General features: G+C 39.1%; 1 protein-coding gene across 2 annotated transcripts in view; it reads right to left on the reverse strand.

Annotated features, from left to right (window-relative positions):
- Nucleotides 1–6,593: 6,593 nt before the first annotated feature.
- The window catches only part of DUS4L (dihydrouridine synthase 4 like), a 43,422-nt gene continuing 35,586 nt past the window's right edge, over nucleotides 6,594–14,429 (reverse strand). For both annotated transcript variants that reach the window (XM_052789462.1, XM_052789457.1), the window contains 2 exons: nucleotides 8,998–9,098; nucleotides 6,594–7,594 (listed from right to left, as the gene is read on the reverse strand). In XM_052789462.1, coding sequence (XP_052645422.1) covers nucleotides 7,556–7,594; nucleotides 8,998–9,098 — 140 coding nt within the window. In that variant the 3' untranslated portion in view covers nucleotides 6,594–7,555. The remainder of the gene's footprint in view (nucleotides 7,595–8,997; nucleotides 9,099–14,429) is intronic.

Here is a 14,429-nt window from a genome sequence, read left to right on the forward strand (position 1 = left end):
GACTAGCCGCTCCACGCACTGCTTGGCCCACACGGAAACCTCCTCTGAGTTTCCAAAGCCTGGCTGCGTCCCGTGATCCAAGCTTTGGGGATCGGCTCCACGCACAGATACAGACGCCTAATAAACGCCCGTGGGCTCTTTGCATCACGCCTGAGATGACAGACGGTGGCCCAGGGCTGCAGCTTTCTAGTTTGCCCAAGGAGGGTCGGAGGGAGTGAACTCCTTGGCAGCCCTGCTGTAATTTAGGATTAGAGGTAGGACTGGGGCTGAAAAACTCAACCCTGCGTGCTAAGTACTGCTGGCTACATTGCAGCTCTTCCATGCTATGTATGGAGGACAACCTAGCAAAGATCTTGCAGGAGTGAAGCGTGTGTCCTCCTCACCCTGAGAGATGTTTCAAATTTAGAATCAGTGCCCATGTTTCAACTAACACCAAAGAGGCGCCGAGGGCACACGCTGAGTGTACTGCATCAAGCAAAATATTTGTTCAATGAACTACTTAGGCGTGCATATTCTCGACAACCTTAGTTTCAAAGCGTTGTAGTATAGTCCTAACTTCAGGCATGTTGAAGCCAACATTGCTAAACTGGAAATAAGCTACTTGCTGAAAGTATGTTTTGTAGTGTAACACCGTTCAGGCTTTATAATGCTGCAATAGGCTTCCCCTGCTGCTGTACTGTAAGAAATGTCTAGGTAAACTGCTGAAATGCTTTGATCTGAGCGATGTTGTATCAGCCATCGAAACAGCCAGCTTCCTAAACCGAGTCCCAAAGTTTTGTAGAAGCTCATAAGCGTGGCACTGGAGTGAGTAAAAGCGGAGAGTTAATGTCTAGTGGTATGATTTTGCGTTTTAAGGAAAGTGGTCTTATGTAAATGTGACTCACTCCAGAGTGGGAAAGCTTTTGTATTTTTTTGCTAGCAGACAATACTATGGGGAAATGGAATTAATGTTGGAAAACAGAAGAGTAGCTTGATGCAGTGAGACATATACTAAAGCACATACAGAAAACTGAGCTGGCATCAAAACTGAGTAATCTATTGAGTTAGAATCCACTCCTCATAAAAATGGAGTAGCATGAAAAGTAGTTTTGAAATCTAACTTTGGAAAGCTGTTGTGGTAACATCTTCTAAGGTTCTAAAATTAACGCAAAGACAATGAAATGACTCCAGAAGGTATAATGGCTTCTAGGTTAATCATTAAAGCAAAGAATAATGGCAAAAACATTTGCAGGAACCCAACATAGGCCCTACACTTAAAACATAAACTCAGTTTTCAGGACTGGATGTGTATTACACATTATTTTCTCCTAGAATACCCACAAAACTACAATTATCTTATTATTCATATAACTAGGATTTTAGAAGAGAACTTGTTGATGTCAAGAAGAAAAAAGTCATACTGAACATGGCAATTAACACAGGAAGAGTACAGTCAGAAGAATCTGAATTGACGCTCCTTGCAAATTTGTTTCCTGCAGCATGCGCCTGCCTGAATGGAACTCCAACGTTCAGCATCTCAGGTGATGAGATGCTGTAGGATCATCATCAGATGATGTACAGATCAGAACTCTGTAGGACCATGCATATTGGCAGGACAGAAGTATGCATGTTTGAGGACAAGAGGTTTCAAGAAAAAAGCTCCATCTGTGTAACACAATGCACTTACCAGAATTTGAAAAGAAAATTATTTGAGGAAGAGGATAAAGAATGCAAACCCTAGCTCAGAATGGATCCCATACACAGAGATAGATCTGCGTGAAATCAGAAGCAATGAGTTTCTAAACTGTGATGTTGCTGACCCCACTCAGGATGCTGCCCTGTGTAGCATCGCCTTCCCCTGGAACACTGGCCCTTCAAGCTAGAAGGCAGGCTCTTCCTTTCCTTTTCCAACTTGAGCTTTTTTTCCTTTTTCCTTTTTTTTTTTTTTTTGGTGTTAGCTTGAAATCTACATCAGTCTTCTAAATCCTTTTGTTCACCTTATTGTTTGCTACTATTTCCTAATTAGTTCACATGTATTTTTTACTTGGTATGAGATAAACAACCTAGGATGGATACACAGCCTGCTTCCAAGTCCCTGCCTACAGTATCACTGTATGCTCTATTCCCAAGTCCTTAACTCTAAATGCCTAAGTCATGCCTGGAGAAGAATCAAAGCCTAAGATTTTGTCCTTAATGGCCAAGAATAACAGTCCCTCTCTTCCTTCCTCTCATATTATCTCTTTTCTGTACCATGTCTTAAACTCGAAAGGAGAGTTTAGCACCTTCCCAGCCAACTGAGTTTCTTCTTCCATAGTCACAAGAATATGGATTTAAACCTCAGGCTAAGTAAGATGTAGAACACATTCTCACTTTCTAGGTGAGCAGCTATGAAGCTATCTCACAAAACATGATTATCACCAAAAGTGCTGCCTCTTCTGGCTGTGTTTTCATAGAGAAGAGTAAACGCAATCAGACTACATAGATGGTCTGATCTCAGGCAGCAGAATAAAGGAAGGATTTAAGCTATGACTTAAACAGTCATAGCTTAAGCTGCAAGTCTTGCAGACATGTTTTTATCACAGCTGCAACTGATGTCCAATTTCCAGACAAGTGAGTTCTGAGAGGTGCTTCCTATCTTCATTTTCCCTAGTAGCTGGCTTTGGTATCTCTTCACTTCCAATGGACATGCTAGCACTAGTACCTAACTCCCCCTAGTCACTGAACATAGAGGGTAGGCTCCCACTCGCTAAACCCTGGTGCACCCAACTGTTCGGGAATCTGAACATCCCAGATGTGGTTGTGTTGGTGTGGACTGAGACCACCTCGGTAGAGTTCAGAAGGGAATCCTCTAGCATATGTAGTCCTGGTCTGCAGGAATGTAGCTTGCTTCCCCCTCCACTCAGCTCTTCCAAAGCTGGAGATGGAATAACGACATCATTTGAAGGCATATCTGCACTCGTGGATGATAGTAGGAATTTGCTATGGCCCACAACTGTATTTCAGAGTGATGGATGCAAAACTAGAGGGACTCTCGTTTTCCTCACAAATACACCTTGTAATGCCCGTCCCTATTTGCACATTGCCTCAAGAGCGAAACACAAGTATTACATTTTATCATAGAAAATAAAATATGCCACATTACTCCTGAACTGGGGATGCTCAGTTCCAGAACTATGTTTTTAGATGTTACACAATTAATGTACACAGCACTATTCAGCACAGAGTACTGGAGGACTGGAAAGACTTAACTGAGAGGTGATTTTCTGACTTACCTGTAAAATGACTTGTATCGGCTTGCATCGGGACCTAGATTACAGTTGCCACTGGGATTAGCACTGTCCAAATGCAAAGCAAAATAAAGGTTTCTGTCCCAAAGAGCTTACAAAATAAATTCAGTATTTCAAGGAACACTCAAGAACTGAGGCAGTCATCTAATACTTCTACAATAACTTCACATTCAGAAAAAAACCCTTAAATGTTATTTTCAATGCTTTCACCCTTGAAAACAAGCTAGGAAAGCAGGGTCTTTTCAATGAGGCTACGTAGCTAGGGACTACTGTGGCAGCAAATACAGGTAGTGCTAATGTGAGAGTACATTTTCAGAGAAGACTGTGCACAATTTGTGTTATTAAAGAAGGTATATTATCAGATGTTTGTTGCAAACATAAAAAAAAAGGAAAAAACATCCTGCCTAGCTAAGGGTGCTTTCATTTAAGGAAACATCGAAGCATGGAGTTAGGTCTATTAATATTCAGGTCAGTTCTCATGCACCCACCATGACCTCACTGCTTTCTTGACTCAGCAAAAAAAGGGGTTTATGAAAAAAACATGAAAACACATCTCAATTTTTTTGGAAAGCTACTATCAGTTAAACCTGGGCAAATATTTTCAGTATTAATACTCTCTCCTATGCTTCCCCACCAAAGTACTGAAAATGCACATTCCTACTTTTGTAAAGAGGGAAAAAAGCTCCAAAGCAACCAGACAATTACTTTGACATTATTTAGAGTAAAAAAAGGGCTCTAAATTCTGACTTCTGGAGACATACCCAGAATTAAATCAACTGTCGAACATAAGTACAGGAAGTAATTTTAATTCCATCAGTATTAGTGGAGATTTAACTTTTTTTTCAGCTCTTTCCTGCAAAACAGGCAAACATGACCAAAATCTGACCAAACAGCCTGAAAGATCAAGAGTTAAACCCATGAAATTTTGGTTCACTCTTTCCCTGTGTATCAACCATAACTTAAAACACTACCGACAAGAAAACTGTACCTAAAGTTGATCAACCCAGACTCCTGCAGGCTCTGAACATGTATAAAGTATTGTGAAACAATGCAAATGCAAAATATTCTGAAAGACTTGCCATCTACTGGAATTTCTAGATATACTATTTAGACTTATTTTACAAAAGAAACATGTTCTTTGCAAGAATACAGTTCTACAAAGCAGATACTACAAAATATTTTAAATCTGAGTAACTAAAGATTATTTTTACATGAACAAATCTGGGACTCCAAAGAGCTGAGCATGTGATAATGCAACTCAAACGTGTGTGACCATTCACAACAGAGAAGTAGAAAAATTATGACGGTCATATTCTGCTCTGTGATAGGGAAATCTGGTAAGTGATACAAATAATGGACATATGACAGAAGAAATGACTGGAGGCAAAGTAGAAAGTCTGTGGGTTTTAAGCATTCTGATTTTTAATTAAGGAAACATCCTCTGTGGCCTGACATGCAGGGGTTTTGTTTTAAGCTATTGTCTCCTCGATCTCTCAACAAGTGGATCCCCATCCTCCAAGCAGCCAGCAGGAAACTGCTAGGCTGAAGTGACTGACTGATGTAATTACGGAGGGCAGTGTGCGAGTACCACGTGTTGAACGCATGTTGCACATTTGAAAATACCAGGCAACGTTTCAGCTTCTGAGGAAGCAGTACATAGCACTACGCACTCCTTCACACTTCAGTCATGCTCTACAGCAAAAATTACTGTAAGGCATTTGGACTCCCATCTCAGGGAGTAGTACTAATATTATAAGTGCATTCACAACTACCTATTTTTTGTTCCATGTTATTTTTTCTAAGATAAATTTTTAGGGATGAAGAGTCCAGTGCATGACGTCTTTCATTGTAAGTTGCTAATTATCTACCTAATTATTTACTTGCACTATAGGAAGAAATGCTTGAAATTTAATGAATAGATACGAAGAGTAAATAATAAGCAAATAATATTTTGTTCTGGGTCTAAAAGTAAGAAAAAACAGGTGAGTTAAGTTCTGTTATTAAAAACAGCACTTGCCATTATATCTCTAAGGCTTCCAACGATAGTCTTTAGATCAGACTTGTTAAGGGAGAAGCCGCTGCCTGAGCATTCATACACCACCTGAGACTTTACCTGCTAGGACCAGAGTCCCTTCGCAGCAGGCGACTCCAGTGAGCTGACGGGTGCCCCTTTCGACTCCTCACATGCACACACACACACACACACACACACACACAGAGTCACCCTCAGGTGCTTCTTCTTTCCTCAGGCTCAACCCTAGGTTCCCTGAAGCAGAATCTCTAATCAAGGCCTTCAAAATAAAAAGTGTGGTTTATTCTATCTATGGTGCACACATTTAGCCAGCTCCAGCTGGGTGCCTCTGGAGAGGGACCCCCAACACTAAACTCCCTGGGCAGTTATACCCTTACAATCTAAGTTCCTGCCACTCACACCATAGTCTGGTCCAGCAGTAATATTTGGGTCTGCGGTCATCTTCTCTCTCACTGGGTCCTTTTTCTCATCTCCAGGTGGGTTCTTTCTCTTTCCTGTTTTTTAGGCTAGTTGTTACTATGGCTCCTTTTCCTGGCTCAAACTGGGTCTGAGGCTTTCCAAATCTGCTTATTCCTCCCATCTGAGAATAGGTCAACCTTAAGCAAAAGCATTAAGCAAGCTGCAAGTTCTGCTTTATCATGAACGACTACTTTTAAGCAGCTAAGCAAAGTCCTTGAAGCCCTCCAAAACATATTAACAGCCTCTATAATTTATATACGTTCCTACGCTCACAATCTTATCCCATTATTGCCATGTGCTGTTTACATCTCATTCAGGTGTGGTCTGCATGCTCATATAGCTGAGCTTTGCCACCTTCCACAACAGACTGGAGATAACATTCTGCCATAATTTTAAATATTTCAGAAGGAGGGCATGGAGGAAAAAAAAAAAGAATTCAACTACATCACTAAAACCTGTGTGTATGTGGGTATTAAAATCTGTAGCTTTTCCTGAAAGTTTTGGTATGAGTAAACAAATCTCCAGTGTCATAGAATCTCTGAGAATATATCCTGTACTACTTCAGTGAGGATGAAGTATTTCTAAAAAACATGCATTCTTATTTAATATGCTATGTTAATTTGCTTTATAGTACTTAATACGCTATGTTTAAATTCTAAGCTAAACAAATCCTATTTCCAGAGCAATCAAAACTACTCCTATGAAGAAGGCTGTATTTCCAGGAAAAGTTAAATATCACCAGGTTAGAAGTATATTTTGTTCTTTGTGTATGTACCTATTAACTCTGATGAGATAGTATATTGGCAGAAATTTAGATGAATAAACCCAGAAACTCATGAACTTAAACAATCCCTTTAATATAGCAAACATATCCAACTTTCAAATATAAACTGGAACCAACTAACAAAAAAGAAACTCAAACCAACTTTCTGAATGCCAAAAAGGGCTTATGCAAAACAGTGCACATTTATTCGAGGTATCGTATCCATGAAAACAAAACAAAACAAACCCAACTATCTACATTTAAAAAGAATTTTTACTTAGCAAGGCAAAAAGAAGTTAGGGGGCACATACAGAGTAAACAAATGTAAACAGTGTAAAAAATACAGGATGTTAGAACCAACCAACCCAAAGCTTTGGTTATGAAAACTGAAATAACCCCATATATTAAAGAAAAATAAATCAGAGGCATGCAAAATATTGTTAAAATACACTCATCCATGTGGCTAAGTGAAAGTCACAAGCTAGTGAGATGGATTTAGAAATGCAGTTTTCCTTCTTTCTTTATTTTCCTTAGATTGATTGTCATTCAATTTTCCACTGAAGTGGAATGGCTGATGAAAACCTTTCAGCCTTCTTAACTCACTGGTAACTGAGTTTTTGAAGACTCCGAACAGGTGCTGCAAAGGAGGTTTAGGTAATTGTGTTTTTATGACATAGCATGATACACCACCTCACTCAAATGCTACAAACAAATAGTGCATGATGTTACCATTCTGGAAGGCAAAAGCTTGGAGAACAGTCAAGTTGCTCCAGATGGAATTGAAAGATTTTCAAGTTTCTCCTCACAAGAGCAGCGACAAACTCCGTGGTAAATCAGGTAAGTCGCTTAACATTTTATTTGCAACACAGAATATTTTGGCAACCAAGATATGTTAAAGGAATCTCAATAGTGACCTACAGTGCACGTGCTTTTCAGAAAACTGAAGTTTTGTTTCAGATATGCATCAGGAGCCTAAACATCACAAGGCTTTTCTCATTGAAGCAGCTGTACTGATGTCATCCACCTTAGATGCACCTACTGGTCTTTCTTGTCTTCTGCTTCATTTAAACTGCCCTGAAAAAAGACAGATTAAAAATATTTTTTTGTGCTTGGCAAGATCAGAAACTATTGACTCCAGATGCCATGTTTTGCCCCCTTGCAGTCATACCTGATTTGTTCACTATACACCCTTCAAAGTTGTAGTCCCATCAATACTACCCCATGACACGTGCGCTTCTGATCTAGTACAGTAACAGCCATGCAGCCGCCTTCTGCTCCCTGTTCACGTTACAGCTGAACTGTGCAGCAAACTCAGCAGAAAATATTTTCTGTTATCAGCTTATTTATCCCTAGGAGCTGCATCTACTGTGTGCTCAGTACCTTCTGTTCTTTCCATTCAGAGGCAAACACAGAAAACTGCAAGGATGTGTGTTCTAGACCACAAGGCTGTTAGAAATGCAGCAGGACTACTACGGCTCATTACACAGGGAAGCACAACAAAGATAGGACATGCATGGTGGTCTTAATTCAAATACAGAGATCAGTTGAGCAATCTCTCTAAGAGTATAGGGTGAGGCTGGGAATCAGTAAGCAGCTTTACAGAGTACGGGAAAAATTATAACCAGCTCAAATTTGCCTTTTTTGTTTTTAATTTTATTAATACAGGACCAACAAATAGCTCCTCTTGAAAAGCAGGTCACCATAATTTTAACATCAATCATTTATTTTCTTCCAAGCCCATTCTTTGTAAAAAGGTTAACTTTCATTTTTATTCAATTTTGGTTGAACTCCGAGACAGATGTTACATATGGAACATACAAACACCTGTCAGACAACTTAAAGAACAGGCAGGGCTCTCAGTTCTACAAGAAATAATTACTGCATATATTATGGGTATTATAGCCATGCACATATGCAAACCAAATCAAAATGCTAATTCAGCTTTTGCTTGCTATGTAGGTTTTTTATTATTTTGTACTTCAGTTTGAATTTTTATAGTAGCCTGTTTTTAGCCTAGGCTTGGGGTTTTTGTTTTGGTTTTGTTCTTGCATATCAACAGTATTGCAACATTTATAATCCAGTATTGCAAAAACATGTTTAAAGAGCAAATAAAATAAAATTACTCTTATATATACACCACAGACACACTACTCCTATCATTTTCTTACAAGATTTCAGTTTGATCATCACATGCAAAACTATCTGAATCTTATTTCCCAAGTGACAGCAAAATTGAGTCTAACAATGACCTGAGCTTTGTTACCTGAAGTGCAAAAAAGAAAATGCTCATAGCTTTGCCATCCAGTCCTTGAAAAACAAAATTCTACTATTTTGATGAAGTTTAAGGAGGGTTGCCCATTGTAACTTTATGCTAAAGATTTTGGTAAATTCTTTTGCATAATAAATAACCAACAAGCAGAATTTTGCTGGTACAATTTCAGAACATCATGCTCATATAGCCACCCAGAACTACTTACCTGAAGCCGTTCATATTCTTTCATCAGATGATCATATTCTCTTTTAAGGCCTTCAGACTGCTTTTTAACTGCAGTCACTTCATTATTTGCCTTGTGGAGAGCTGTAAAATATCAGAATTCGTGTTTTAATTATTACTTATATTCCTGCAGTTCCTCAGAGCCCTAGTTACGTGTTAAGGCTCCACTGCACTAGACAGTCCTTCCTCTAAAAAAAGCTTAAATTTGAAACAGAGTATCACAGATGGACACAGCAAGAGATGTGCAGGACAAGGAGGGGAAAGAGAATGGCTTGTGTTCTGGAAGAGCAGCACAAGGAACAGGAAGGGGCTGTAAGAAAGGTAAGGGCAAGACCAATAAACTGTTGACAGAGGTGACAAGTTAGTGATGACTACAGTGTTCTGCCAATTTGCAGAGACAGTTCTAGAAAAACAAAACTCTACAACCCCAAAACCAAAACTGTCAGCCCTCTTAAAACGAAGAGGAAACTCAAACACTGAGCAAGACTTTAGCAAAGCAACTGAGGCCACCTATAAAATGTGGGGAAAAAAGAGAGATAATACATTATTATTGTAGCATAGACCGCTCTTTTTCACCCTGCTATATATTTTACCATGCATAAGTTAATTCATTAGAAGCATCACTTCATGGATGAGAAGGCAGAAATGGTGGTGGTAGGGTAGACAACTGTGAACAGCTTTTTAATGTGATAAAAAGTAATTATTACTCTACTCACAATCTCAACAGCAATAAACTGAGAGCATGTCTCTGCTGCAGTACAAAACTGTCCAGGACTCCATAGGGGCTAATTTACAATGCAGGGTACATCAGCATAAAGTTTCATGAACCCATTACTCCTAAGCTGTCATGTAAGCATTCAAGTAAGGTCATTTAGACATTTTTATATTCCTCTGCTATAGGTATCTCAGGTATCTTTATATTTCTCTGCTGTAGCAGCACAGGCATACCCTAATGCTAAAACAGAGAAACATTGTTAATGACCTATAAGGCTGCCTCACACAGCCATATTTAAAAAACAAATCTCAATGGTACAAACAAAAAAAGAAACATTTGCAGTTTTCTGTGTTCCAAAAATGTGGATCTATCCCTCAACCATGAGCTCCCTGAGACAGACTGTTCTTTCCCAGAGACCTCCAAGACACTCAGGAATTGCAGCACCTCTGTAAGAGCCTGCTCTCAAAAGATGAGGAGCTAGATGTGTTTTTTGTTAAGCACCTAGCTACAACCACTCTGGTCTGAACCATGTTTCTCTTTGGGTGCTAGTTCCTGAAACATCAGGACACGAGATTTGACCACTCTCCTACATGCAAAAAGGAAAACTCCCTCCACCAGCATTTCTGCTATTTTCAATTAATTTGAATGTATAGATTCAAAATCATTCTCATTTTAAAGAAGTCTGCAAGTGGTTTTCCAGTAATAGGACTTCTACCCAGTCTGAAATTCTGGTCTACTGAAGTTAATTACACTTATGTCTATTGATTCCATCATGGTCAAAAATTCATCCCATCTCTTTACATCCTCTCTTTCATTTCCATACTCTTACACAGATATCCTTCATCCTTTAATGCATTCTTGACAGCATCAATACAAAAAACATTTTCTAAAGGTTTTGGTATTTGGAATAACCACGATTTCCACACATCTGACAAGTCAAACCCCATTGCATTTACTCTCTCTCTCTCTCCGATCTTGCTACTGTTTAAAATATTCAACAGTAAAATTTGGCAATCACTCTGAAGTAAACTTGTGACAATTTGATAAGCTTCTGAATTTTAAGTTTTAGACAAAAAACATACGCATATGCCATTTCGCCTCTAATCGTTTAATTAGAAAGCTAAATTTTGCCTTTGTTTAAACATTCTTGTACATAGTAAGCTATAGTAAAAATAAGCAATACTTCATTTCTGGAGAAGTCATAACTCAATGTTATTAATCTAATACTATTTAGCTGTTTACAAGCAGCAGCACAGTAGTTTAGTTGCAACGAAAAACTACGGTATCTTTAAAACATGAACAAAATATCTAAAAGTATCTGCAAACCAAGAAAGCAAACAAGCAACTGCATTGTTTCAATGTTTTGACCAAAACAGATGTATGACAGGAATACCTCACCTAACCCTAGAAGAAGAAAAAGCAAAGAACAAGATTGTCCTTTCCACCTGTGTTGGCTATGGACAAAAAAAAAAAAAACCAACAAAAAACAACAAACCAACAAACTCAGACTCATTCCTGTTGAGGCCACACAATGAAAAGGAGTGTCACATCTTTGATGATGTGAATTCCCCAGCACACCAACTTTTCTGGATGTCTTCTTGTCAAGCAAGAGAGACCATCCATACATCACTGCTGAACTATTTTACATCACTACTGAACTATTTTGCCATTGCATGAGCACTGCAGTGCAGCCAAGTTGATCATACAGGTATATTGTTTATCATATGGATCGTATCATATGAACACTGATCCAGCAGAAAACAGAAGATCCTTTGTGTGCATAATACAGTCAGTTATTATTTCTGGCTTCCATCTGGCCTGTTACTTTGCCTCACAGGAGACAGAACAGCTGGACTGGCAGCAAGCAAAACCCAACAGCTGATTGTTCCTACCAAGTAAATGCATGAGCAGGTAGGAGGTGAGAATGCTACTTCTACATTAATGCAGCTAATGAGAGGAATAGTCACTAAGTCCCAAAACTGGAACCCAGCCTCAGTACTGTGAGAGGTGGGCTATCCTTCTCCATTCCTTCCCCTTCCCTTCAAAGAAAAATCAACAAAATATTCTTAGGGCAGTATATCAACAGAAGACATTTATGGAAAACTTCATCCCTTTACACTTAATGTGTGACTGGAGGTCCATAAACTAATGTAACATGTACAGTCTGGGAGAAGTAGAGAACTTGTCCTTCCCTTACCACACTCTGTATCCTTTTCCAGGATAGATAGTTTACTTCAGATTCCTTTCAAGTTGAAGCATGATGAGGAATAAAATTGCTCTGAAGACGTTACCACAGCCCAGCAGCTATAGCATTTCTATTACCTTCTCATTTCAACAAGGATGGAGAACCAAACAGTAAAACAAAACCAAACAGCAACAAAAGCAACCAATGATTCTTTGGGCATTTCCCTGCACAACTACTAGTCCTAGTCTGACTGAATCACTTGCCTTACAGTGCTTGCTACTAAGGAAATGATCTGGAACTTAAATTAGCATTGCTCACAATACAAGTCTAAAACCCAAGTGATTTGGACTAGTTTAAGACTAAGAAAGACCCCTCTCTTTTAGGAGTCTTCAAGTTGAGAAAGAGCTATTCACATTTAAGAATCTAGGCACTGACGGGACATGAGATTTGCCAACAAATACGCTGTAAAGCTGGGAACACAACTCCAGTCAAGTAATTCCATACTAATTCTGAATTCTCTTCTTAAGATGTAATGGTCAGATAAAGTTTAAAAAGAGAAGGCAGGGCCAAAAAATTACATACAAATTTGCTCCAAGTACCTTTCACAACATCAAATGAAATTTTCTTACAAAAGGGATGTTACAGCATAAATGACCTTGTTTAACAAAACCATCCTTGCTGTATGCAGTGCCATCCCTTCGAATCAACAAATATGAATATCAACTCTTGCTGCATGTGACATTGTGCAATGGCTCTCAACCAAGGTTATGATCTCACAGTTAAAAAGTAAGGTTAAGTGAAATGGACTTTGTTTCTAAACCTCCCTCTGACATTGGCTAAATAACATGAGACAGTGGCCAATTCTTTTAACTTGTATTTCCTATTCCCAGCTTACAAAAGAAAGCTGATAGGGTTTTTCTGGGGGGAGGGAGGGTTTTGTTTTTAAAAACTGGAGTGCATCAGTGGAGCTCATAAATATAGTTTTCCTACATGGCACTAGCCTGCCTGGCAACACAAAGGCCAAGCTGAACTCTCCCTGGCAGCAACAGTTCTATGAACTGTATTCCTAATGTCTGTTTTGTTTATATTTTTCTAACACCTAATAATCTTAGCATTTAAGTGAAAGTTGTACATCTGTACATGCATACTTTCTAGAATGGTTAACAATTAAAATCTATTTCAAAACTAGCCCTCCAGATGAATTGTTGCTCTCTTATTGTCTCCTACAACACCATGCAACCATGAAACAAAAAGCACTCGTGACACATTCTGTACACAAAACAAACCTCATTAATGGATGCATGGACTTTTCATCAGAATTTCGTCCTGCCCCACTGTATGCCTATGACAATATATAAATAGAGAGTATTTTCAGAAAAAGTTGAACTAAAGCTCAAAAGCACCTAAATGACTTTGGTGAGTCAGTACACATTTCACAAAGTGAAATCCTAATGCCAAAGAAATGGTCTTTGGATTTTGTCTCAATGTGGCACTACAAACTTGGCTCAAAGATGCCATAAGGTCATAGCTCAGTAACTGCACAGAGGTGCTGGGGACCGCAATGCCCATTATGCTACATCAGATGCAGGCAGAAGCTTTAGGTGTGGGTCATTTGCTATGAAATACCATTAGAAGAGTGAGGGGTCAATGAGCTGGGCAGGAGTCTGCCACCAGTGTGTTCTGCTGCAAGACTTGATCAATACTAGTTGTTCTGTATAAATTTCTGTAGTGTAAATGAAGCTGTAGCCTTTACTACACACTAGGACAGCGTCACCAAAAAAATGACCAGAGACAGAAGGTGAAACAGTACAGCATTGCAGAAGTCTCCCTCCTGCCCAAAGGGTCCCATAGTAACAAATGGACATTTCACACATCAGCATTTCCACAGTGTGGGATCTGTAAGTGAGAAAAGGAAGTTAATGGACCGAAAGTCCTGTTCCTGCCCCCAACCCAAGGACCACTGTAAGGACAGCTGCTTTATGAAATTCTCTCAGACTCTGACCTCATGCCCAGTTGCAGATAGTTTGTTTTATTGTAGCTTTTTGGATTGTTTTCAAAACTATCAAAATGAAACCATATCATAGCATCTCTTCTTTACCCAGAAAATTCCTGTAGGTTTGAGACCAGCAGCCATACTGAGCACCTTTAATTATCTGAATCAACATTTTGCTAGAAATATGTCAAAAGTGTAGCAGGAGAAACATTTTCAACACCTGCACTGGGTGCTCCTATGAGTAAATATATTTATTTCTAAGTATCAGTGAGACATTTTTTGTAATATACAAGTGTATCAATAAAATACCGTCTTGGAAGGTTTCTAAACAGTCATGTTATTACATGTCCAGGTATGCTAAAAATGGATTTAGGCTCTGAAAGTGCTAGCCCCACTGCTGGGTGCCTATAAACCCCCCAGTATGTGGGTCTGCAATAATGTAGTGAAGAACTAGCCCCCTTTCCTTCACCTCCACAATAAAGCAAAAAAGGGCATCAAGGGGGATAGGAAAGTCAAGTCTGA

Source organism: Harpia harpyja, chromosome 6 (assembly GCF_026419915.1).
Source record: "Harpia harpyja isolate bHarHar1 chromosome 6, bHarHar1 primary haplotype, whole genome shotgun sequence".
In the NCBI taxonomy this organism is placed as follows: Eukaryota; Metazoa; Chordata; class Aves; order Accipitriformes; family Accipitridae; genus Harpia; species Harpia harpyja.